Source organism: Ailuropoda melanoleuca, chromosome 3 (assembly GCF_002007445.2).
Source record: "Ailuropoda melanoleuca isolate Jingjing chromosome 3, ASM200744v2, whole genome shotgun sequence".
Lineage (NCBI taxonomy): Eukaryota > Metazoa > Chordata > Mammalia > Carnivora > Ursidae > Ailuropoda > Ailuropoda melanoleuca.
The window spans coordinates 138539515-138564792 of NC_048220.1; the positions used below are offsets into that span (position 1 = coordinate 138539515).

A 25278-nucleotide genomic window follows, 5' to 3' on the forward strand; every position below is an offset into this window, starting at 1 on the left:
TTTGCCAAGGCTTATTTAGTTTTTTGGAAAAAGTTGCCACCCGGAATCCATCCTCATATATTCTTTGAGATAAATTTATATAAGACATGTCATTGTTTTCTTTTTTGTTTGCTGTTTTCTTTTTCTGTTCCCCCCCCCCGCCATTCTTTTTTAAAAGAATTTATTTATTTATTTATTTATTTATTTATTTGAGAGAGAGAGAAGGTGTATGAGTGGCGGGGGTGGGGGGAGCAGAGGGAGAGGAAGAAAGAGAATCTCAAGCAGGCTCCCCACTGAGCAGGGAGCCCAATGCAGGGCTCAACGTCAGGACCCTGAGATCATGACCTGAGCTGAAATCAAGAGTTGGACACTTAACCGACTGAGCCATCCAAGCACCCCTGCATTGGTAGAGCCTTTTAATGGCCACATGAAATACTCTTCTGAATATTTATTGATAATGACCCTAATCATACCTTTATTAAAGGGAGGACAGAGGGAAGAAAAACAACCACCAGGATGCAAAAATCCATACCACCCAGTTTGTACTAGTGACTGGGAAACCCTGGGAAAATAGGTCCACTAGCACCTTCTCGCTACAGTGACAGGGCTGATAGGTTTGCAAGAGCACCTGCTCGCTCGCACTCTCTCTCTAAGTGTGGGACCCTCCTGGGAAAAGAAAGCAGTGGGGGTGGTCTCCATTTTTATCTCAAAGATTATAGCTTTATGGACCTTTTGATTGAGTTGTTCTCTTCTGGGGAAGGAACTCCTTCCAAACTCCTTCATTTTTCAATTAAGTTTACTTCGCCCTGGGCACTACCTTTCATTGTTAGTACAAGGTCACCGCCAGGTGAACCCTGCCCTTCTGGCCTCATCCAGCAGTGGTGACTCCAGGGACAGTGAACTGTGAATGGAAGCTGTATCTTTATGTTTCATGTTCGTTTTTTACCAAAACCAGTGCTCCTCAGGGGAATGGCTAGACAGGGCTCTTAGTGATTTTATTTGGCTATTTCCAAAATCAAGCCTTCCTCACAGCACAAGGATTTTCTACCTTGGGACCTATTTTAAAGAGTGGCATTCCTTGTAAAGTTAACTTCAAAAGAGAAGATATCAAAATTGGGGGAGCGATGGTTGTAGTGTTCAAGCAAGTGCATTTCATCCCAGGGAGTAAGTTCAGGGGCACAGAATTTATTTGGGAATGTAGATTCATTTTAATTGTGTTGTACTATAGGAACATTTCAGACAATGCCTAAACAAGATTGTTTTGCATTCAGAGGCATGGTTTCTTCTCATTTCCAAGCTGTGAGGGTCAATGGCTTTGTTCATCTGAGTGTGCAGAGTTACCCTAGGAAAGTTCTACATGCCCTCAGATGTTTTAATCAACACCATGTGGCCAGTATTTCTAAATCACGTTACCAGCTTGTCCTGGTTTAGAAATGTATTTCCTCAAAGATGTCATCTTCAAGGCACGTCCTGTTTCTTAGTATTTAAAAGCTATTCGGGGTTCTTAACTCATCAAACAAGTATTCTTCAGCCATTGCTTTTATTTTCTTAGTTGCATTCCCTCAAACAGCCACCCACCCCCTTGCTCATCCAACCAATGTCATCTCCCCGTGGCTGTCCCTTCCNGTTCATCTGAGTGTGCAGAGTTACCCTAGGAAAGTTCTACATGCCCTCAGATGTTTTAATCAACACCATGTGGCCAGTATTTCTAAATCACGTTACCAGCTTGTCCTGGTTTAGAAATGTATTTCCTCAAAGATGTCATCTTCAAGGCACGTCCTGTTTCTTAGTATTTAAAAGCTATTCGGGGTTCTTAACTCATCAAGCAAGTATTCTTCAGCCATTGCTTTTATTTTCTTAGTTGCATTCCCTCAAACAGCCACCCACCCCCTTGCTCATCCAACCAATGTCATCTCCCCGTGTTGCTGNTAAGTTTTTGGCTTAAGTTCTGCCCCCCCCCCCCCCGCCCCGTGCCTGGCCTGGCTTGCCCTGTTGCCTCTGCCTTCCTTTGAAGCACTCTCCAGCTTTGCCTCTCGGGACGTTGTTTGGGCCCGGGACCTCCTTAGCCACCACGACCAGGAATATCTGTGCCATGAACTCTTCGCCTCACCAGTCTGATGGTAATCCCGGGAAAATGAAAGCGATGGAGACAGCTGGTGAGGGAACAGACAGCTGACCCCAAGTCCTCAGGCTCCCTCGGGGAAGCCATGGAACAGGGAGTCCAGTTGCCCATTCCTGACAGCGTCAGCCTGGCTGCCCAGCTTTCTGGGCAAAGATTCCTCCTGACCCAGCGTTAGGGGCCTCGTTGACAGTTCCAGGAAACTTGGCAGGTCTAAATGCATCCTCCCGAGGACTGCCCATGAATCATGGACCTGCTTTATGAAATGTGGTGTTGACCACAGTGACACGGCTGACTCATGATCCAAAGTCAAGATTCCTTAGACAACCCGGCTGTCAAGTCTTTTCTTAACTGGCTGAACCAGGGTTTGTTGTTGTGTTTTGTTTTTTGTTTTGTTTTGTTTTGTTTGCACCGCCCGGTCTCCAAAGAATGAGGGTTAAATAAGTTCCTGAGTTTGGAGAATTTTTTCCCCATGTCACCCCGTCCCCATCCCTACTCCCTTTACAGAAGATAAAATGCGAAGGGGTGAGGAAGCAGCTCTGCTCTGTGTCAAGGCCAATGCCACATTCTGGTCCAAGAGCACCATATTTTCAGGGGCTCAGACTTCCAGAAAAGAACNGGACAAGATTCCTTAGACAGCCCGGCTGTCAAGTCTTTTCTTAACTGGCTGAACCAGGGTTTGTTGTTGTGTTTTGTTTTTTGTTTTGTTTTGTTTTGTTTGCACCGCCCGGTCTCCAAAGAATGAGGGTTAAATAAGTTCCTGAGTTTGGAGAATTTTTTCCCCATGTCACCCCGTCCCCATCCCTACTCCCTTTACAGAAGATAAAATGCGAAGGGGTGAGGAAGCAGCTCTGCTCTGTGTCAAGGCCAATGCCACATTCTGGTCCAAGAGCACCATATTTTCAGGGGCTCAGACTTCCAGAAAAGAACGACGTCGTCATTGTAGGCCTGGTATTATTCTGTACAAATTCTGCGAGATCTCCAAAATAATGTCAAGGTAAAACATTTCACCTAAGAGGATCGCAGAGCGGCTTTGTACATGGACTATAGCAGGTGCCACTTAATGGTTTATTGAGTTAGGGGATGCATTAGTGCATGGATCTTGAATACTGTTGGTTAGTGGGTATTGGGAATAATGTAAATATTGCCTAAGCTCCAATTTTAACATTCTTTGTACTACACTTTGAAAATGCATTCTCCCCTTAAACACTTTCATAAAATAGCACTCCATGATTACACAAGAGGCCTCGGTGCACGCATATATAGACATAAACTCATGCAAACATACGATATACAAATCACTACAGTATATTCTAGATCTGCCCCATCTGAAACTTATGTGTAAACTATTATGCAGATGAAATACCTAATTTATAAGAGCTTTGATAAGTTATGTGTATTGTTCATGTCTCATTTTTTAAAAAAAAATCTGTACTTTTTTTTTTTTTACTTGAGATATAATGTACATAATATATACATGGGAACTGGAAGTAATGTTTCATTTTTCTCTTGATGAACTTCCATAATGAGAAGCAAGGAAGGAAAGACATTTAGTGTACACCAAACTCAGCCTATTGGAAACTTTTTAATTAGAGAGTCTGTCTACTTCCTTGTTAATTTTACATAGGTGGGCGTCCTATTTTGGAGGGGTAGGAAGAACTAAGTAGCCCTTTGGGTTGGTCTGCTCCGAAGAGCTGAGAATGAAAACACCAAGAGAAATTGTCCTTCTCAAAGGACAAGACAGTATTGGGGCACAATCTCCTCCAAGTATGTAGAAATTTTTGTATTATTTTAAGGGTCTCATCATAAAAGGATTATTTCAATTCTTATTGCATTTCCAAATATCCTTAGGGAAAAAGGTATAATAGTCATTAGTTTTTTGTTGATGTTGCTGCTTTGGGTTTTTTTAAGGGAAGTTTTGGAACTCTACCTTTAAAATAGGATTTAGAGTTTAATAGTGTTAACATACTTTTAAGGTAGAATTGAGCTTCTATGACAGTAAAGTAGGTGACATTCTATGCATGTTAAATACTGTTTATATTATTTTTAACCCAGTGACCTAGGTAGTAATAAACCTAGGTCTGAGGCACGGATTTTGTATCCTTAACTGGCTAAGAGTTGCTGAATAAAATTACATAAGGGAACAAAACATAAGCACAAAGAGTGGAAACAAGCTCCCCAAAGACTACTGCTTTTGTTTAATTGATGCTGAAAAAAACAGAGTTCTCTGTGTAACCAAAAAATCATTCGTAGGCCCTTATGACTCCTTAGCCATCCGAATGGAGCCTAACACCCCTGGATTATTTATTGAAAACTGCAAAGGGGCTTCTATCATAGTCCAGTAAGGTGGGCCACCAGCTACATTTGCCTATTTAAGTTCAAAATAATTAAAAACTAAGTATGTCTTAAAATCCAGTGCCAATTTTAAGTTACCCAAGAGTCTCCTGTGTCTAGTGGCTACCATATTGGGCAGTGCAGATACAAAACATGTCTAACATGAACAATACCAATCTTAAAGAGCATATAAAATTTTATTTCTTATGTTTTAATTTTTTTCATGTAAAAAATGGCAAAATTTCACCAAGATCCTACAATATTTAAAAGATTTTTGAATTGGCTGCTAGAGCCTGTCAAAATACCTGGAGCAGATACGGCAGTACTCAAAACTTCCACAGAGTTGGGGACCATTTAAGGAATCTTTCAAGATAATAATATTTAGCACTTAGCGCCCCTGAGACTAGACGTTCCAGCAGATTGAAAGGGAAATTAAATGTGTGCAAAGTATGTTCAGGGTTTTCCTGGGACCCACATCATTCTAATGTTTAAATCCTAGAGTTCTACATGCATTGTTTTAATTCATATCATTATACTTTAGTATTTGTTTTATTAAAAATTATACAACTTGGCAGTGGCATCTTTAAAGTCACATAGGGTTATTATTAATGGTACATATCCAAGACATAACACAAAGTATTTGTTCTGTTATAAGCAGGGCACTCTCCTTAGAGCCTCTGGGGTTCTTTCTCCTCCTGCTCCTGTGGGAAAGGTTTAGAGAAAATTCCCGTCGTAGGCTTTTCTGCCGGTTGTCAGCTGGGTTCTGCACAGCTCAATGTAGCTCAGGGCCCAGGAGAGCTTCAGAAGGAAAGTGAAGGAAGAGGGTCCCTGTCTACAGCCTTAGTCGTGGTTCTCATATCAGTGGCATCTGCCTCCCCTGGGAGATTGTTAGAAATGCAGGCTCTCAGGCTCCCTCCAGACTTCTAGATTGGGGGCTTGTCAAGTAGCAAGCACCATAATCACCTTTAGAACTTGTTAAAACAGCTCCCTGGGCCCCTGTCCCAGAATCTCTGATTCAGTTAGGATAGGCTGATGCTGATTTCGGGCAGGGACCACACTTGGAAAGCCAGTGCTGGAGGGATAACTTGTTCTCCTATGTGGTTGCACATTGGAATCATCTGGAGAGCTTCCTAAAAGCCTGCTGCTCGAGTCCCACCTCTGGAGAGTGTGTGAATGGCTAGGGTATAGCCTAGATACTGAGATTTTTTTAAAAAGCTCCTCCACTGATGATAATACACAGTCAGGTTCAAGAAGCCCAGCCTATACGTCTCATGCTCAGAACTTCTACTGGGGTAGAAGCAAGATTGGAAGTAAGCAGCACCCTTCTGACTCTGGATGATGCCGGAATAAATCTCGGGGCTCAGGATGAGCTCACGGGTTCTATAGAGCTTCTCCACCATCCTCCACACATAAACCCCCCCCCACCCCCATTGCCAGACTTGGGACCAGCTTTATTAACTATTCCTTTATTCTGCAAGTATCCATGGTATCTCTACTATGAATCAGGTCTTGCTCTAATATCTGGAGACACCTTATTGAACAAAGGATTGGCGTTTACATTTTACTTTTGGTCCTACTGTTAAATTCAAAATAATTACTCAGTGGTGTTCAAGGAAGACTAGAGCTGTACGGTAAAGTGGTGAATACAGATTTTATTCAGGGGGGAAAACTATAGTAGAGGGAAAGAGACCTTGGTAATGAACTAGGCTCAATCCGTACTTCAACAAGGGAAAGTGGGATTTAAGGCCAAGGAGCAGGGTGGAGTCAGTGGGCAGAAAATAGCTAAGAGGAAACATCAGGGGGAAGGGGGCTCTGACTAAACCTGCCTCACAGGATTCTTGCTGGAGGCAAGCCCCACACTGAGAAGGTACCTGATGGGTGGTGGGGCAGGAGGAACCAGATGGGACCTGCAGGGTGATCCGCCAAGGAGCATGGGGGCTTCTGGCTAAACCGACTCAGCAGGATTCTTGCTAAAACTGGGCAATGCAGAGATGAAGACAGAAACTCCCCAAACCAGGGGCTGATTGAGAAGAGGGTTCAGAGGAGCCTGAGTAGAGTTTGGTCAAGGAGAAAATCTTTGTCAGTGGACTGATAGAAAATATACACCAATAGGTAAAATACATACATCACATATGAATGCACACCCACACATACACACACAGTGTCTTTTGACAAACCTTATCTCCTCTCATCCCACTGCCCTTAATAAAGGAGATTTTACTCAATTAACTCCCTCAGACCTTCCCATGAACCTGACATCCAGATAACATTTGGAATGCTGTGTGTGTGCGATGGAGGTGCCCAGGCTGTTATTTGCCAATTGCCATTCCAAAACTGATGGAGAGGCAGCACTGAAACTTTTAATGGATGGCATCTGCTGACTGTCTCCCCCCCTTCTCTCCATCTTACCCACTTCCTCCTTCCCACTCAGTTCCCACCCCCAACTTCAAAACCTTCCTTCCCAGTTTTTCTCTCTCTGCACACAATCCTACCCCCTTTTCACACCAGCCTGCTCTCAAAAACCTTTCTGCTCCTCCGGGAAAGCCTGGAAGATCCCAGACCTCCTGCCCAGAAGTGGTTGACAATGTAGTGTTTTCATTCGAATGCAAATTTGTCTCTGGACAAGATTCAAGGAAAGTGCTTTCCCCTCCAATGGTCTCCCCAGCTCCACCTCAGCCCTTGTTGTCTTTTGTGTTCTTGTAAATAAATGAGAGGCAACTGGCTTTCAATTCGAAGGCACAGCTGCAGGGGGCTCTTAAAAGCCAGCTAGAGAAAGAGAGATGCTGAAAGATTTGTTGCCCAGCCTTAAAATCTAGAAAAGGGAGGCTTTTTTAGTCTTTCATTTGCAATTGCTCTGATTCCTCTAGAAATGCTTTATTTTTTTTTTTTAATACTGAAAGACCAAGGGTGTTTATTTTGACTCAATATTTTTCCCTTTTAACTTTTCTGGTCCAAAAAGAAGAATCTACATAATAGCAACAGAATAAACTCTGAGAAGTATGTTTATTCTTGATGTTCTCCAGATAAGTATGCAACTTCGCCAATTTTGGAGGTAGAAACTGTATCCAGTGCAATGACCCTGGGGGTGGGGGATTTAGTGCCTTGATCTCTCAATCAGAACGAAGGGATCCTGATTGCATTCAAGTAGATCCTGATGGCCCTGTTGGGTGGCCTTTTAAAATCTTGATGTGACTAATGCGATGCCTCTGCTATTCCAGAAACATCTTAGATATGTAAGCAGAACCCTGTCCCACTCCCAGCCGTGATTCCCACCCCCCGTCGGCCGGCCTTTGCCGGCCAGTTGTCCCTCCTGGCGGAAAAGACGGCGCCCGAGAAGATCGAGGGGCGTCCCGATCTCCCGCGCATTGCCGCTCGGCGGGCCGCTGAGTGCCCGAGTTTCCCTCCCTCGCCGGAGGCCGGGCCGCGCGGGGACGGGGGGGCCCTTGCTTCCCGCTGGCTAAGCGCGCGTGTTCTCTCCTCTCCCGCGCACAGGGCACCACGAGCCGCGCGTACGCCGCGCCGCGCGGCTCCTCGCCCAAACAGTCGCCCAGCCGCCTGGCCAAGTCCTACAGCACCAGCTCGCCCATCAACATCGTCGTGTCCTCGGCCGGCCTGTCCCCGATCCGCGTGACCTCGCCCCCCACCGTGCAGTCCACCATCTCCTCCTCGCCCATCCACCAGCTGAGCTCCACCATCGGCACGTACGCCACCCTGTCGCCCACCAAGCGCCTGGTCCACGCGTCCGAGCAGTACAGCAAGCACTCGCAGGAGCTGTATGCCACGGCCACCCTCCAGAGGCCGGGCAGCCTGGCAGGTAACCGGCTCGCCGTGCACTTTCCGCGGCTCCGCCCGGGGGGACAACCTGGGCGCTTTGTAGGGGAGCGTGCAGGACGGAGCAGACTGCTGGCCTTGAGCAGAACTCAAGCTGGGCGTGTCTGTGGGCCAGTGTGAAGCATCTGCAGGAGGCAGAGAAAGCCGGGGCGTCCCTAGGCTACCTTAGTGTCTAAACTAAAATATGCCAGTTACTTCTTTGGGAAGTAATGCAGTTTCTCAAACAAATGTCTCTCCATCAGTCTCTCTTTCTCAATTTCTCTCTCCCTCTCTCTCTCTCCCCAATCTGAAGACTAAGACATCCATAAAATTAAGTCAAATTTAATAAAGAACCACACAGACCTGTTGATGATATCCTGAAAAAGAGCAAAGCAAATAAAAAGTGCAGAGTCTCTATGATCAGCTATAGTTACCTACATTTCCTTGTAGAAAAATGTGAGATTTTCCCAAAGCAGCCATTCAATTTACATAGATTTCCATAGTAGTGAAAAAGTAACCAATGTTTAATTGCCTTGAATTGTTACTATGTTGTTATGGCTCTAATTTATTCAAATTTTTTAATATTACGTCTAAATTTAGTTGCTGAGAAAAGGACTCCCCCCTACCCATCTCATTTACATAGATTCCAACAATGGGGAAAAAATAATGAGTAATGAAGTCCCTTGACTTTGTTACCTGCTTATTACAGGGACAGAGGGGTTGGACTGGACTGGGTTTGTGATAAGAAACCTGCTTTTCTCTGCCAATTCAGAGGAGATGACATTTCTATGGTCGTTATGCCCATTAAAGACCAGGCTGAGCTGGTGATTCTCTGCTGGTAGCACCATCTGTTCAGCTTAAACAGACACTGTGATTGAAAGACTAATGTTTTGTCTCCTAAAGCACCTGACAACGAACCCAGATTTATTGTTGATTTTTTTTCCTCTTAGGAAAGTATTTGGTAATTGTGTCACTCTAGTAACAGATGCTGGGCTCATATGTTTCCTTTCTTGACATAAATAGATGACTGTGAAGATAAATAGGATTTAAAAAAAAAAAAAAGGAACTTGTTGCATACAAGAGGCAGGTGTCCAAGGGCTGCTTTAATTCAGCACAGTAATTGCCAGTGTGGACTGGCCTGGGATAGCAGGATGCAGGCTTGAATTCCACTGCCCCCAAATTATGCTGGCTGTGTTTACTGAAATGAAAATATTCTCTCTCATTCTTTTTTAAGAGAATTTTGGAGGTAGCTGATCATGAATGCCAACCCAGGGGCTGTGCAGTTCTCAGTCTGGATGGCAGAGGTGGCCAGAAGGGCAAGGAAACTTTGTGTACATAAGTTTGGAAACTTTGTTTTACGCATTTGTGAAGTAAGTTACTAGGTCAGTCAAGGAGTGGGGAATCAGCTGCAGAGCTTGTAGGGGACTCAAACCCCTCCTCCTTGCCCTTTTCAGCTGCCACAGGGGGAGGAGCCTGAGATCCAGAGAGCCCTATGGGTTGCCAACAGCCATTTCATTTCCTGTGCAAACCTGGGGAAACAAACCAAGAGCTTAGCTTCCAGCTCTTTCTCCTGCTAATTATATGTCCTAAACGTGTTCTTGCTCTACTCAATTGTTTTAGTGAAAATAGGGATTATGAGTCTGTTGGAGGGTTTGGGAGTGTGAATGGGGCAGAAGGAAAGCCTTGCTGCTCTTTATATCACTGAATTTAGTAAGAGGTTTTAAAAGTAAATATGTGGTGAAAATTGCTTACTCTCTGTAAAATCTTGAGTGAGTGTTTCTGAGGGTTTGATGTGGGGTGCGTGTGTGTGTTTGGGGTAGGGAGGTGTTGGCCAGAAAGAGGAGCACTTCCCCTGAAATCCGCACAATTCCATGTGCCTTCTCTTGCCTCTGCACTTCCAGCTGTTCCTCAGTTTTTCTGACCATATTTCATAATGTTACCTGGTAGGGAAAAAAAAAATCAATGTGCCACTGATGATTCTTAATTTTAGAGCTACAATGAACACTTTAATGGTTGAATTATTTGCTCAAAATGCATGCTTTTAAATATTCATTTAAAGATTTTTCTCATGCAAACTGCTGCTGGTGAATTTTGAATTTAAAATTACTCTATAACTCTGCATAAATACTTTAGTGGCATAAGATCATATTCCCCATTTAGAATTTAGAAGACTATGGCCCAGGAAAGGTATGGGGACAGACTCTAACATTTGCAAGAGATCAGGAATAGTGGAGCTTTGGGACGCATACCTAATCTGTGTGCTTGATACCATTCCAGGCGTCGTAAAGTTTGGAGCCACCTGGTTTGCTAATTGAAAGCACAATTTAAGTCAAGACTGAAAAATAGCTTTTGGATTTTTAGGGTTGTGATTTTGGAGATTTGTCACTGATAACTGTGAAGTACAAATATGGGCTAGGGAGTGACTTTCACTATTGAATGAGTTAATTCATTCAATAATTATTAAGCACTTCTTATGTTCCCACACTGATACAGACCCTGGGGATACGGCAGTGATCAATATCAACCAGAATCCCTGGCCTTGTTTCAAATGGAAAAGACAGAAAATCAGCAAGATAAATGGTTTTGGCATGGCCAGGGAAAGCTCTAATTAGAAGGTGACTTTTGAGTCAGTCACGAAGGAAGTGAGGGATCGGACCATATTCATATCTGGGGTGTTGCATGCTGAACAGGAGTAGCAAGTTCGAAGGCTGGTAAATGGGAGTATGTCTGAGATGTTTGCAGAACAGCAAGGAGTCCAGTGGGGGTGGATCACAGAGAAGGAGGGCAAGGAAATGACATGAGGTCAGCAAGGTGAGCAGCCAGGTAGGGGTGAAAGGGAGAGCCTCGTAAGTCTTGATGAGCACTTGAGGTGGCCGGCTGGGCCAAATCAATGGGAGCCATTGAGGATTTGAGCCGAGGAGTGACACAGCTGACTTCTTTGTAATGGTCTCTCAGGCTGCTGTGTGGAGAATACATCGTAGGGGACCGTGAGCAAAAGCCAGAGTATCAGGGAGGTTATTGCAGTAATCTAAGCAAGAGAGGGTTATGGCTTGGGTCAGGCTGGCGACAATGGAGATTATAAAAAGTAGTGTAGTTCTGGATGCTTACAGATGGTGGAGCTGACAGGATTGTCTCACAGACCCAACACCCAGAAGAACGGACTCCCTAAGGGCTGAGGTGGGGTCAGCTGCAGAGAAGTCTAGTCGGATTCGAGACAGTGCTAGCAAATATTAAGATCTTGGTTTGAACATGCACTGTCTGTCCATCAGACTCAAAATACACGTGAACTTAGACAACTGGATCCATAGGTCAGAGTTCAAGGGTGAAGCCCAGGCTAGAGATCAAAACGAGGGAGTCATAAGCAGGTGGATGGTACTTAAGACCATGAAGCTAGAAGAGATCACCTAGGAAGTGAGTGTAGAGAGAAGAGGTCCAAGGACAGAGTGCTGATTCCCCCCACAGATGTAAAGGTCTTGGAGTTGAGAAGAAGGCAGCAAAAGAAAGAGATAACCGGAAGTGTAGATCAGTGTCATTTCTGAGAAGCCGAGAGAAGAGCATGTCTCCAGTAGAAGATCAAGATACTATGTCTAGAGCAATGAAGAAGTCAAGGCAAAGGAAGACTGTTCAGTGACATCGTGCAACAGTTGCAGTGAAGGGTGATGGGGGAATCCTGCTGAAGTCAGGGGGTGGTCCACGAAACAAGGGGAGGAGGAAAACAGGAGACTAAAAATATGCAGAATGTTTCCAAGCAGTTTTTATTGCTTAGCTACAGTCATCTCCAGAGAGTCAAAGTTCTGTCTGAGGATTTGAAGCCATCGGTTGTAGTGGGCACTTGGTAAAGAACATTCCTGGACATTTTCCACTAAGTCTTCCCAGTGGCCAAACTTTGTAAAGTGTAGCCAGGAATCTGGGAGTTCAGCTCTCTGGGAAAACAGCAAATTCAGATTAAACCTAGAAAAGTGTGATTTCTCAGGTGTTAGGTCATCAGGATCTGAAGACCTCTTAGAATGTTTTCTTTCTACCTCCTTCTCCTACTCTTTCTTGGTCTCCCTTTCCATCATGTAATGGTGCCTGAGTGGAAACCCAGGTCTGCCTTGTCCAAGGTCCCTAATGTTAGGTGCGTTACACACCTTCTTGAAATTGTTCTCTCATCCGGGGGCTCACAATAGTATGTATCTATTTGTATAATTTAGACATAAATAAGATAACGTGTATAAAGTACTAGCACGTTTCCTGGCTTGGTAAAAGTTAATTCATTGTATTTAATAATCCCAGTGTACTAACTGGGATGTGTACGGGAGAAGTCCTTCATTTTTGCTTCAGACACAAAGGAGATGTTTTGAGTCTGAAAACGTATCAGTGTTTGTGTTGGACAGAGATGAGGGAGAGATCATCTTTGCCCTCCAGAGACCCAGTTTCAGAACAGACATGTGAGTGGACATCTTAACCCCCGTGCTGGAATCCCGTAGATTTTGCTTCTGTGGGAACATCCTGCAGGGGCAACTTGCAGTGCTGTCAGATGTGGGCGTGGACACCTCCGCGATGTGGTGGCCCCAGGGCCGGGTGGTGTGGATGGAACTAGTGAGGAATGGTAGCTGGAACCAAGGGCAAAGGTAGAGAAGCTGGGGAGTGAGGGGTGGGGAGTGTGATGGGTAGTGACTGGCTGCACATCAGGGTTTTCTGAGCCAGAAATGGATGGTAGAGGTGGCGAAGTTGGCTGGGGGGGGGGAGTAGAGAGCAGAGGAGATGCTTAGTAAAGGGTGTGTAATTTCATCCCTCCAGCAGACAGCTGACATGATCCTGTTTGCACGTTAAAAACTCCATTCTGGGGACTGAGTGGAGGATAGATTTATAAGAAGAAACAGGCAGGGAAACACCTGGGAAGGCATTGGCATAGCCCATCCCTGCTCCCAGGGCTAGTTGTTGAAACTCCTCCTGCCCCCACCACACACACACACACACACACACACACACACTTGTTTTGCAATGTGACTGGCAATTATGATTTCTAACTGGTAGAGGAAGAAAGCTAAATAAAAGGCATAACTAGTCCTTACGTTTTTCTCTTGACAGATAGGTTGCTTAATTTTTTTTCTTTTTTAGAATTTAAAAGGTAAATTTATTCATTTTGTGCATGATGAATACAATTATGTTTTAAAAACGCTAGACTGCAGGACAGAGCGTTTGCTCCATGCCAGGCATAGTGCCAGACATCCTGCAAACTTCATCTCCTAGAGTTTCCAACAACTTAAGGAGGTAGGTGTGATGTTTGCCGCATCCTACAGATTTGGAAACTGAGGCTTCTCAGTGAGAAGTTCCTTGCCCAGAGTAAATTGGCTGGAAGTGACAGGATGTGATTTGAACATGGATCACTTTGAGTCCAGCTTCTCTATCCTTTCAAACGTACATGATATAGGGATAGAGGCAGTATATTTTTTGTTAATGAAGAAAAACACCAAGAATATAGAAATACAGTACCAGTTTTTAACTTATTTAAGTAATTAGTGATTTTGAAGAAAGCAAAAACATCTCAAAAATGTGTCAATATCCCATTGAATATGACTTTACCAGTACGTATTTTTTGTTCACTTTTGTAAAGGAAACAGCATGATCCTTTCATTTTCTGCTTTAGAGCAAAATTAATCCTATTAAAAGGAGAAATCTGAGTTGTAAATAGGTATTAAAGTTAAGTCAAACACCAGAAGCTTATTTCCAAGCAAAAATGAAATGAATTAAAGGCAGATTCTTAACCAATAACTACAGTCAAAATTGGCTTCATATGGACAAGAATTTTGTCAAGGCGTGTCCATCTTTAACCTCTGCCAAGTGGACTTAAACTCAGTATTTAGAGTGTATCACATACTAGAAATCCCCAGTTCCACATATTTGGTGATTTCAACTCCATTCTTTGACTTGTTAATGCTTCCAGGTGCACCTGTTATAAGGAAGAAAGAAGCCCCGTCTAATCCCATATAAAAGCTTTGCAGTCTCTGCTGTCCTGTTCTCAAAAGAAACATGAACTCTATTCAAATAATGAGCGAGTTTGTTTAACACACAACACTGGGGATGTGGGCCTAATGCAACACAGAATCTGTCTGCCGCTCTCCTTTCAGTCGCATTTCCCGAAGGTGTTCTTTCCCTGCCAGTGGACAAACGCTCAGTTTTTGTGAACCTTCTGCTCACCCTTAAATAAAACAAAAATTTCTAGTTTAGATTTACTAATTCGAATGTGATCAGCCTGTGATATCAATCAACACTTCAATCTTCTTTCAAAGGCGCCCAAGGCTGATTTTTCAACCAACACTTCTAGGGGGGTTTGGAACTAGACCTCCCTGGGGTCTCCTCCCCGGCCACAGAAGTTCCATGGCATTCCCGGCTGGCCATGCCCCTCAGGCCCAGCCTCTTCCTCAGAAGTTCTTGCTCTCAGAGCTCAGTCCCGGTCCAGGCTGTGTTCTAGATCAGCATATAATATAGTCTCTCTCCTGTATGTGGCATTCTGGCATCCTGCACCCCAGCGGCCAGTCCCTACACACCGACCCTCCCCTGCTTCCACCAACAAAGTGATTGTTCTGTCAGCCATTTGGCCTAGGATTCTGGAACCTCATTTTCAAAGCAGGGAACTCACATCCAAGTGGTCCATGGAAACCCAGTCTCCAGGCTTTCCCTCCAAGAGGGCGGAGACTAGAATGTCTTCAGCAAAGCTCCTCTGTACTTGTCGACCCCTGCCTCCGTCTTCGTAGTGCACAGAAATGGTGATCAGACGTCCTCTGTAGAGTCACTCTTACATTGGTGTCTGATTTCTGTATGCTTTATGGCCATGCCAAACTCACATCCAGGAGACTGTCATTGTAACATCCCATTACAGGAAGTGAGTGGCTGAATTGGGAACTAAATGTTTAGGATGCTAGGTGCCCAAAAGGCCTACCCGTTGCCTTTTTTGTTGATCCACAGAAGTTTCCCTTCCTGCCTCATGGCAACCTTGCTAGTTAAAAATGGAGCAAACAGGTCTTTTTGTACCTTTGTAGGAAAGTGACAGATTTATGTAGAATTCTATAGAAGCTGTTCCAGTATCACTGACACTTATATAATTTTGATCATGCTTCAATTTAACTAGGAAAATGTAAATTAAGAAATGAAAATGTATCTTGGACAGTGGTTCAAGATAGCATATTCTTTTTTTTTTAAGATTTTATTTATTTATTTGACAGAGAGAGAGACAGCCAGCAAGAGAGGGAACATAAGCAGGGGGAGTGGGAGAGGAAGAAACAGGCTCATAGCGGAGGAGCCTGTTGTGGGGCTCGATCCCATAATGCCAGGATAACGCCCTGAGCCGAAGGCAGACGCTTAACTGCTGTGCCACCCAGGCGCCCCCAAAATAGCATATTCTATCCACGCATTTGCCTCCGTCTGTCCAGATCTTCAGAAAAATAAAGTGTAGAATTACAGTGGGTAAGCCATTAAAGAGACAACACAGAGGCCAGCAGGGGGGTCTCATCAAAAACCAGCCATAAATTTTCCAGAAAGCAAAATAGATCGGAGTGATGAGCAGTTAAAACACAGAATTTTCTCCCAAGAATCTGCTCTGTCAGCCTGGTGGAGGTGGAGTCTTTAGTGAATTCTTGGACAGTCTCAGTTGTCAGAGTTGAGCTGGGGACTGGGGAGAGACATGGGGCTAAAGATAGATTCATTGGAAGTCGGTGCTTGACACAACTTTAAGTCAGCTTCTTCCTCCCACTCACGTACTCTCTCTGCTACCAAGATGGCGGCCCTGTGGGCCAGTGCCTACCCCAAAGTGAAGAACCCGAGTGGTCTCCTGAAGAAACTGAACAAACTGAGAAAGTTAGACTCTAGTTTGGCTGCCGGTGGCCTAGACAGAGTTTACATCACACAGCATGCGGGTGGTATGCTGGAACAGGTCCTGGGCTGCCCTCACCCTCTCATCCTCAAGGAAGAATGCCAACCCATATACCCCACCTCCCCATCATAAATTCTAACTCAGATTTATTTAGTGGGAAATACTTTAATTTATGTTGTAGTAGGAGAAAGGACTGTCAGGTTTTTCTTTCTCAAATATGATAAATTAGGAATTACTGAGGAATTGGGAAGAATTAGTGACATGGAAAAAAAATAGAAAAATGAACCGTCTCTCAGAAGAAACACATAATTTACAGAATAAGAGATTAAAGGAAACAAGGAAAAACTTTAGAGTCAGTACTGAGAAGGATTTAAGAAGATCTTGTGTTTATTAAATAAGAGCTGGGTGATACATGAGAGGATCAAAGAATAAGAAAATCTTTATATGCTGTAAAAAGATCACTACCCAAATAAAAAATTTGATAGAGCGAGTGGGAACTAGTCAAGGAAGTTGAGTACTCAGAAGGTTGCCATATAGGGAAGCAGACAGAAACTCTGAGAATAATGCAATAATCATGCATACAAGACACATCCAAGAGATCTAACACATTATTGGAGTCCCAGAAAGAGAATGGAGGGAAGCAGGCTACCAAAGAAGTAATATGGCCACAACTCCTCAGAGCTGAGGGACCTGTACCTTTATAGGAAATGCCCCATGCTCGGACTAGGACATTTCCACATTCTGTACCGTGAAATTTCAAAGCACCAACATGAAGACCCTAAGGCCACAGAAGAAAAATAAAATAGTTGTCTCCTGATTTGCAGGAGCGATACGGGGGCAGGGGGGGTGAAGAACAATCAGGTGATGCACTCAAAGTTCCAGGGGAAAGTTATTTTTAACCTAAAATCTATACCTGGCCAAATTAGCTGTATAAAGGCAGAATCAAATATTTTCAGTCTTGCTGGTACCGATAAAATGGATTTCCTATGCCCCCTTTCCTAGAAAGTTACAGCACTCGGTGGCTGTGTCCAAGGTGAATAAGGGCATAAAACAGGAGGAAAACATGGTACCCAGGAAACAGTGTATCCTGACTAGCAGGATGGTGCAGAGAAGTCTCGGGGAGAAAAGATACCTGGGCAGTAAGCTAGCAAACAAGGAAAGGTGCGACCCGCCACATAAATGCTGACAGTCGTGAATGTTGGCATAAGTCCCAAAGAGTCTGGGTAATTTTAATATCTAAGGGCTGAACAAGTAAAAGAATGAGTAACAATAATGAGTTTAATTTCAGATGAGGAAAAAAGAATCGTTCTTGCATTGCTTTGAGTTCCACAAATACAGAAGGCAAGGGTTAATAGCATGGTTGAAGCCAAACACATGGGTGCATCTGTTACTAGCTTGGTTCCATCAGTTACTGCTCAGTTACCTTAGACGGTTGAGTTCAATTCAGCAAGTCTTTACCGAGTACCTATTCTGTGCTGGGTGTTCTTCTAGGTGGTGGACACACACCTATGAGCACTAGAGGCCAACGCCCCTGTCTTCTTGGAGGTATGGTCTAATGTGAGTAGGATATTCTATAATAAGAAGAGCCGTGGGAAGGAAGAGTAGGGATGTCAGAGGGTGGGACAACCAGGAAGCTCTCCCGTCTCCATAGATAGGGTGTCTGTTGAGCAAACACTTGAAGCAAGGAGGTGGGAAGCTATGTATATATCAGGGAGGAATGGTCCAGGCAGAGAAGATAGCCAGTGCAAAGGTCCTGAGGTGCAATCATGCTTGGCCTGTTTGGGGAACAAAGTGGGCCTCCTCTGAGATTGTGTATCCTGTCATGGGGATAACAATACTGTGACAATTATACAAGACATTACAAAGATCATATAAGATGGAGAACCTTCCTATCAATTGTTTATTAGCATGCCCACGTTAAAATGGCTCGGTAAATTATAACCGTTATTACTGTGGAGAATCATGGCATCAATCAAGCTCTGCTGGAATGTCAGATGTAAATAAGACGGAGGTGAGAACTCCAGGGGTCTTGTTGGGCTGGAAGGAGGGTGGTGGTGACATGAGTTCCGAAGTAGGTTATAATACTGTGTAGTTGTGATAGGAGCTATGAGAGAGGCCCAAGGGCTGGAGCATCCCAAAAGGGGAGGCACATCCAGATGGGAAGATGAGGAAACCATTCTTGGTGGAGGCAGAGATCCGGTTTAACAAAATACCGCTGTGACAGGTGCAAAGAGGAGAAGAGGCATATAGCTTGGGAGGGGAGGGTCCCATATGAGTTATGAATTAACCGTTCAGTGGTGCCACGAGTCCTGGTGGCTTTCAGATCAAGCTTGGGGCACTGACGGTGTGCTGGTTGCACATAGCCCAGGGTCTGCTCTCCTGAATTCACTCTGAGAAGGTATGACCACATTGGGGAGACACTAGGGAGCTAGGGACAGCTTTCCTGAGAAGGATTTCTTTATCCCACCTTTTAAAAAAAATTATTATTATTATTTAAAAGATTTTATTTACTTATTTGAGAGAGGAAGAAGCAGGAGCAGGGGGAGGGGCACAGGGAGAAGCAGGCTCCCCGCTGAGTAGGGAGCCCTACTCGGCGCTGGATCCCAGGACCCTGAGATCGTGTCCTGAGCAGGAGGCAGACGCTTCACCAACTGAGCACCCCCCCACCCTGCCCGGTGTCCCTCACTTCTTTTTTTAAATAAGGGGTCATAAGACATTTTTTGAAAGCATCAATTCCCTGAAAGGCCCTGTAAGCTTCTTTCCACTTGGGGTCAAGGATCCCAGAAGACTGCACGTGAATATTTGAGACATTAGGGATTGGAGGTAGGGTGAGGGAGTGTGAGACATTTGAGGAGAAGTGGCTTAAAATGGGACCAGTTCTGTACCACCCCCCCACACCCCCTAAATGAACCAACTCACAGGCAATTCCCTTTTCCCTCTGAGAACCAGGCCAGGTCATGTGCAGCCAGATGTTTTGCTGGTCCTGAACGCTGAGAACCCGTCTGGTTTCCTCAGTGCTGCAGATCAGATAGGCGGCAAGTAGGAACAGGTGTCTACTGGGAAACTGCTTTTAGATACAATATGCCATGAGGGAAGGAAATGACAGAATGGAAGGAGAGACGTGGAGACGCACATAGTAATTAGGTCTGGAAGCCAGACTATACTTGTACCGTTCGCTCCTGCGCTGCTGAGCTATTGGCCACACTGGCTGTGTTTTCCTGGCTGGGTCCCTAGCACGCAGCAATGGGGAAAGCCTGGCTGATGTACGACCCGGGGTATGGGTTTCTCCCACTCTTCAGGTTCTGCACTGGTGAACTTAAAGTCAACAGGGCATTGGAGGTAAAATATCCCTGGGTCTGTTTTCATTGATTACCCCTTTTAGGTCACAGGTGTTGGTTAATTTGAGCAAATGGGCATCTGGGCTTGCCACTCACTCTACACGGGGGCATCGGTTCAATGGTGTTGGCTAACTGCAAGCTCTACCTGAATAAATACGATGCTTTTAAATATTTATTTTCTTTTTATTTAAGCAACAGAGATTATGTGGAGACCAGCTATTTTAGTAGATGTACAAATAACCTTAAATAATTAATAATGTAAAATCTCTCAAAATGCAGTCAATTTGCAGCCCAGGCTACATCAGAATCCCTCCTGCCACTGTATCATTAACCAAGGTGCATTTTGTAGTTTTTCAAAATTTGTCATATATTTACTTCATATATATATGTTATAATACACACAATTTTTGGTTATTGTATTTTGCATATTATATAAATATGACAAAAATTACTATACATACATTTATATATGTATGTATTCATACATATATATGTATGTATTTTATATATACATATAAAATTCTGCATTTCTTGTGGAATAACTAGCATGAACTCTCTGAAATCTCTAAAGGCTAATCCCAGATGGGTCTATAGGTATCTTTTGTGGTCCTGTTTATTGCCCAAGAACTGATTTTGATAGAAAGCAGAAAGTATCTTGAATTATCTTGCGATCCAGGCAGAGCATTTGAGTAGTGGGCATATGGGCTCCCTGAGGGAAGCTAATGAGACCCCTGCATATTTCAGAACTCCTCCCTCTTCTAGTAGGTATTCAACAAATACATTTTTTAAGATATTAGTTTTAAGTAATCTCTACACCCAACATGGGGCTCGAACTTAGAACCTAAGATCAAGAGTCGCCGGTTCTACCCCGACTGAGCCAGCCAGGCGCCCTTCAACAGATGTTTTTGACTGACCACTGTAGAGCTAGTTATGGGTGCACATGTTACATCCCATTGATAACTGGAAGTCATCCTTAGCAAGACGAGAGGAACACAGAGAGATACCGGGTTCTCCTTAGGATGAGTGAACCATTAAAACTACCAATAGCTGCCAGAAAGACTCAGTTCAATGCATATTGATCATCTGTAAGATAAAGTGTCTGCTTCCTCATCTCTGAGTTTCCCAGTTCTTTAGAAAGTGGCTATTTCTTGTGGAGGCATATTTTTTGGGTTTTGGCTGCAGCATTCCCAGAGGCATGGACAGCAACCCGTGGGTGTCACAGCTAGCAGCTCTTTCTGTGTAGCCCTAGAGAAGACATCACAAAACAGATAATGTCTATTCTGCGGTGTCTGTGTACTGAGGACCTGCCCTGGATCCTGCAGGGAGAGTCGTGGCAACAAAGGGAACCCAAAGAAAACCATTAATTGTTTTGGTTGAGTGGACTTTAGCGGTCCCTCAGATTTCTGCTTGCTGTGTAAATGTCTCCAAATGATCTGATAAGGTTGATTTTTCCTGTTGGGCGTCCTAAAGGCACCTGGGCACACAGGTGCTATGCCGTTACAGAGGTCCCATGCCCATATTGAACCTCAAATGATGTCTGAATTTCCAGATATTTCTGACTTCAGCCTTTGAACTCTCATAGAATGGACTGACAATGCGATAAAGTCAAAACCTCCCTTACAAGATAAGCTTCCCTTTAATAATTGATGCAGAAAAGGGAAGTCTGTAAACATTTCTCTTTAGAATGAAGAAAATACACACACACACACACACATGTATTCAGTACTCAGTCAGGTCTTATGCTCAGCTGGTTAGAAGCATATAATACTACAGTCCCCTCCATGGCTGAGCCAATTAGTTGGTTATTGTTGGTATGACCACAAACAGCCCCCATCACCTTGACAGCCTTCTAGCAAATAAGTAGTATTTGTTTCGCACTGCACGAGTCAACACAGATCGATCTCTTTACTGGAAAAGCATCACCTACATCGCAGCTGAGCCATACGAATTGGTGGTTTAGTAGTAACTTCTTTGGATAAAGAGAATGTATGAAAAATGGGGTGGGGGAATTATAGCTACACATAGGTCTCATCAGAGGTGCCTCGTATGAGGGAATTAATGTTTTAATAAATGTAACTGGTATTCCAGTGATAATTATGCATATATAATGTAGTTACTAATTGGATTCTAAAACACACAAATACAATTATTAAAGCCTTTAACCAGAAAAGAATCAAGGAAAAATTTTAATCCTTCTCAAAACTGTTTATTACCCAACAGAATGTCTCTTCTCAAACTCTTTTTTTACATGCTAAATATTATGTAGAGTAAAATGATGAAAATTTAATAAAGTGTTGATATAAGGAATTTATAATATGTAAATATAGAGCATGAGTAATCTGTGAAGCAGTTTACTTGCATTTCCCCCCCGTAAATTATGTTGAAAGTCAGTGGTATCCTCTTCTGGAATTATCAGCAGAGCCTCTCTGTGGGTGTTAGTAAGATATATAAAGGAGTAGGAGAATGATACAGGGAGAATACATTTTAACTTTGCATTAGAAAAGCTAAATAATTTCTGAAAAGGAATTTGTACAGCCTATCTGTGGCGTGGCTAATACAGTCTGATTTTTAAAGAGGCCTGTGTTTGAGATGCTGGAAGCGGAACATCGTAGTTCATAAATATTGCAAAATATTTAAACCGCTTAATGAAGAAAACTACTTAAGCCCACTTTTGTCTGATAAAGCCTTTCTCTTTGTCTATACATCGAGAATTCCACCCGTGCCCTTTGATGGACACCTACAACAAAAATGAAAACTCAGCCTCACTTCTGAAGACTTCTGGTCTTTTGAAGCCAGAGTTTGTCTGTCCTGCTTTGCATCTCAACAACAAAAAGATGGGTCAGGAGCACCTTGTTCTGGCTTCTCTCCATGGAAATATCCATAATTATCCATAGTAATTAGGTCCTGAAGCCAGACCACAGATGCAGTGTTCATGTATTGCACTGATGGGGTATTGAGAAGCAGCTGTCGAGAAATAAAATGGCACTCATTGAATTTTATCCGCCTTGTTGATAGAGAAGAGTATCTATGTGAATATGGGACTGGCCATTAAAAACTCTGGCAAGTGACTGATTAATAAAGCACCAAATCATGGATTTCTCTGCATCACTAGTTAATTGGGACAATAAGATAGTGGTAAGCCTGGCTTCTGGTCCGGTCCATCCAGAAGACAGCTGCCAAAAGCTGCTCTCAGGGCAGGGATAGAGTTAGATGCAAATTTTAAATAGGAAACCCCTCCTGGGTAAAAATTAACATTCACAGATCAAACTTGTTTACAAATTAATGTCAGAAGACTTTAATTACAAGTCTGAAGTCAAATTATGTTGCCCTTCTGTACAAAGATATTACAATTCACGGTTCACCCCTGCTAATTTCTTAGCAGCTCTGTGTCAGCTGAGAAGGACTTGAGGTGTCCGGGTCGAGTGTTTCTGGGAGTCATTCTATCAGCTTCTTCGGGACTGTCTCTTATTTGGATGGTTGTGGTTACAGTGAAGTTATTTTCAGAAAGATTCCTAAGTGTTCACAGGGTATGTGATTGTCACTGCAAGGACCCTACCCTCATCTGAGGTAAAAAATCAGGCAAGCTGCAGCCCCAATGTCCCTTCCCAGAAATCACACTGCATCGAACCCAAAGACATTTTCCAGAGACCCACAGAAGCGAGAGGAATGGGAGAGGCTGGAAATGCCCTTCCGTCTACGCATGTCTGCGGTCTGTAAATGTGGGCCGGTGGCGGGGTGGTGGTGTTACTTCCCAACAGGAGGTTAATTGCAGTGCACTGAATAGCCCACCTGAGACACAGACTGTCTTGTACTCTTTTTATTCTCAAAGGTAGTTCTGCCTTCCTGCAAAGTTCAGAAACTGCACCTCCCTCCCCCCACATTCAAGAATGGGTATTTCTGTGAATGTTTTTTTTTATTTTTTTTATTTTTATTTATTTATTAGACAGAGATAGAGACAGCCAGTGAGAGAGGGAACACAGCAGGGGAGAGGGAGAGGAAGAAGCAGGCTCCCAACCGAGGAGCCTGATGTGGGACTCGATCCCGGTACGCCGGGATCACGCCCTGAGCCGAAGGCAGACACTTAAGGACTGTGCTACCCAGGCGCCCCTTCTGTGAATGTTTTAAATCTCCAGCCTTAGGGGCTCTGCTGAGTACCTTGACAGGTACTCCTCAAGACCGCAAATCTGGCCCCAAATCTACCAGCCCTGACCGTAACCATCCAGAGCTAGATCTCTTCTCAGAGACACCTGGAGAGTGTTTGAGCTCCTCTGTTCCCTGGGCCCACCCCCTCAGGTCCTAATTCAGTAGTCGGGAGTGGCTCCCCAGCATCAGTACTGTTAAAAAGGCTTCCAGGTGAATGCTGCGTATGTCCTCCCCAGGGTTGAGAAGCACCGAGCTGAACCCTTACACAGGGGTGCGCTGTGGCCGTGCAGGGAACCGAGACAGTTCCTTCCCCAGAATCCACCTCGAAGCATAACAATAGCAGCAAACACATTCCAGTCCACCCAGGTCCAAAAAGTCTGCCCTCTACAGGAAAGATGTTTTTTTCCCTAGAAGCTAGCCTGCTCACAAAGGCTCTTACAGGCCCCTTAGTGTCTGGGCCTTGGGCACCCAGAGCTAAGATCAGTCACTCTGCGGCAGCCCGTGTGTGGAAGCCTGACCCCTAGGCCAAGGCAACCCAAGGCAGCCAGCATGATGCCCACATGCAGAGGCCAGCACAGCCACAGGCGGAAGCCAGGTTCCAGGGCGCCCGCTGAGGCCCCATCGGCATGGCCAGCATCTGGCTACAGCTTTGGCCTGCACCTTCGCTGAAGCACTCATGCTTGCTTCATAAGGCAGGGAGAAATAAGGAATCCATATGTCTGTCTCCAGGTGTCCAGAAGAATGCCAAAGTTGAAGTCCTCTCACCACCAAGATAAGTGTCCAGCTAACCCAGTACGCCCTGGCTTCTCAAAGGATGGTCTTTGGACTGGCAACACCAACATTGCCAGAGAACTTGTGAAAAATGCAGAACTTCAGGCCCTCCCCCACACCTGCTGAGTCAGAACCGAAATTATAATCAGAGGCTCATGCCAATGATGTTGGGAGAAACCCTGAAATTAACGGCTAGTTCATTTGGACCTACTGTCCGCCTACCCTGGCAGAAACCAAGAGCAGATAAAGAGGACAGGTGCCCAGCCACCCTGTTTAGCTAGTGTGTTCACTAGTATTGGTCCCCACCTTAGACAAGTGTGTTTCTGCAGGCTCTTCTCTAACTCGGAGTGGGGTGTGAGTTTTGCTCTAATACACTGTCCACTTCACGGCAGACGCAGAAGCCACAACTGCAAATAAACAGAATCGGTCCATCCTAAGAATGCAAAGATATCAGACAGTACTCAATTATACCCCGTGACCACTGTCTCGCTACTTTCTGCATGCCTGCCTGTCACAAGAGGAATTGGACAAAAGAAGCCTGTTTTTCTAACAGCTCGGGAAGAAATGCTCATGGTTAGAGAGGAAAATCCAAGAATGAGGGACACCTGCTGTTATAGGGGACCAGATCCCATGGGCACACGTATTGCTGCTTCCTGGCCAAGTGATTTTCACTTCTAAGTTCTTCTCCGTGGAAGGTATTGGAGTCCCAGTAGATGACAGTATTTGGTGAAAGGTGTGGTGAGGTTTCGTAATTACATTAAGTCATATTGGAAAGCTCATCATAAAGTGACAGGAGCAAATCCTATGCTTTGTACCGTGTCAGAGACTGCAGGAGCATTCCAGTTATTTGTGATAGCAGCAGAGTTCCCGTACTATGTGAAAATCTAGGATTTATGACGTCGATGAAGTAGGAGGACATTTTCCAAAGC

The 25278-nt window shown here is 44.3% G+C and overlaps 1 protein-coding gene across 1 annotated transcript in view; it reads left to right on the top strand.

Moving 5' to 3' along the window:
- The window catches only part of CTNND2 (catenin delta 2), a 966176-nt gene that overhangs the window by 537914 nt on the left and 402984 nt on the right, over nucleotides 1-25278 (top strand). The window contains exon 7 of the mRNA XM_034657085.1: nucleotides 7925-8246. Coding sequence (XP_034512976.1) covers nucleotides 7925-8246 — 322 coding nt within the window. The remainder of the gene's footprint in view (nucleotides 1-7924; nucleotides 8247-25278) is intronic.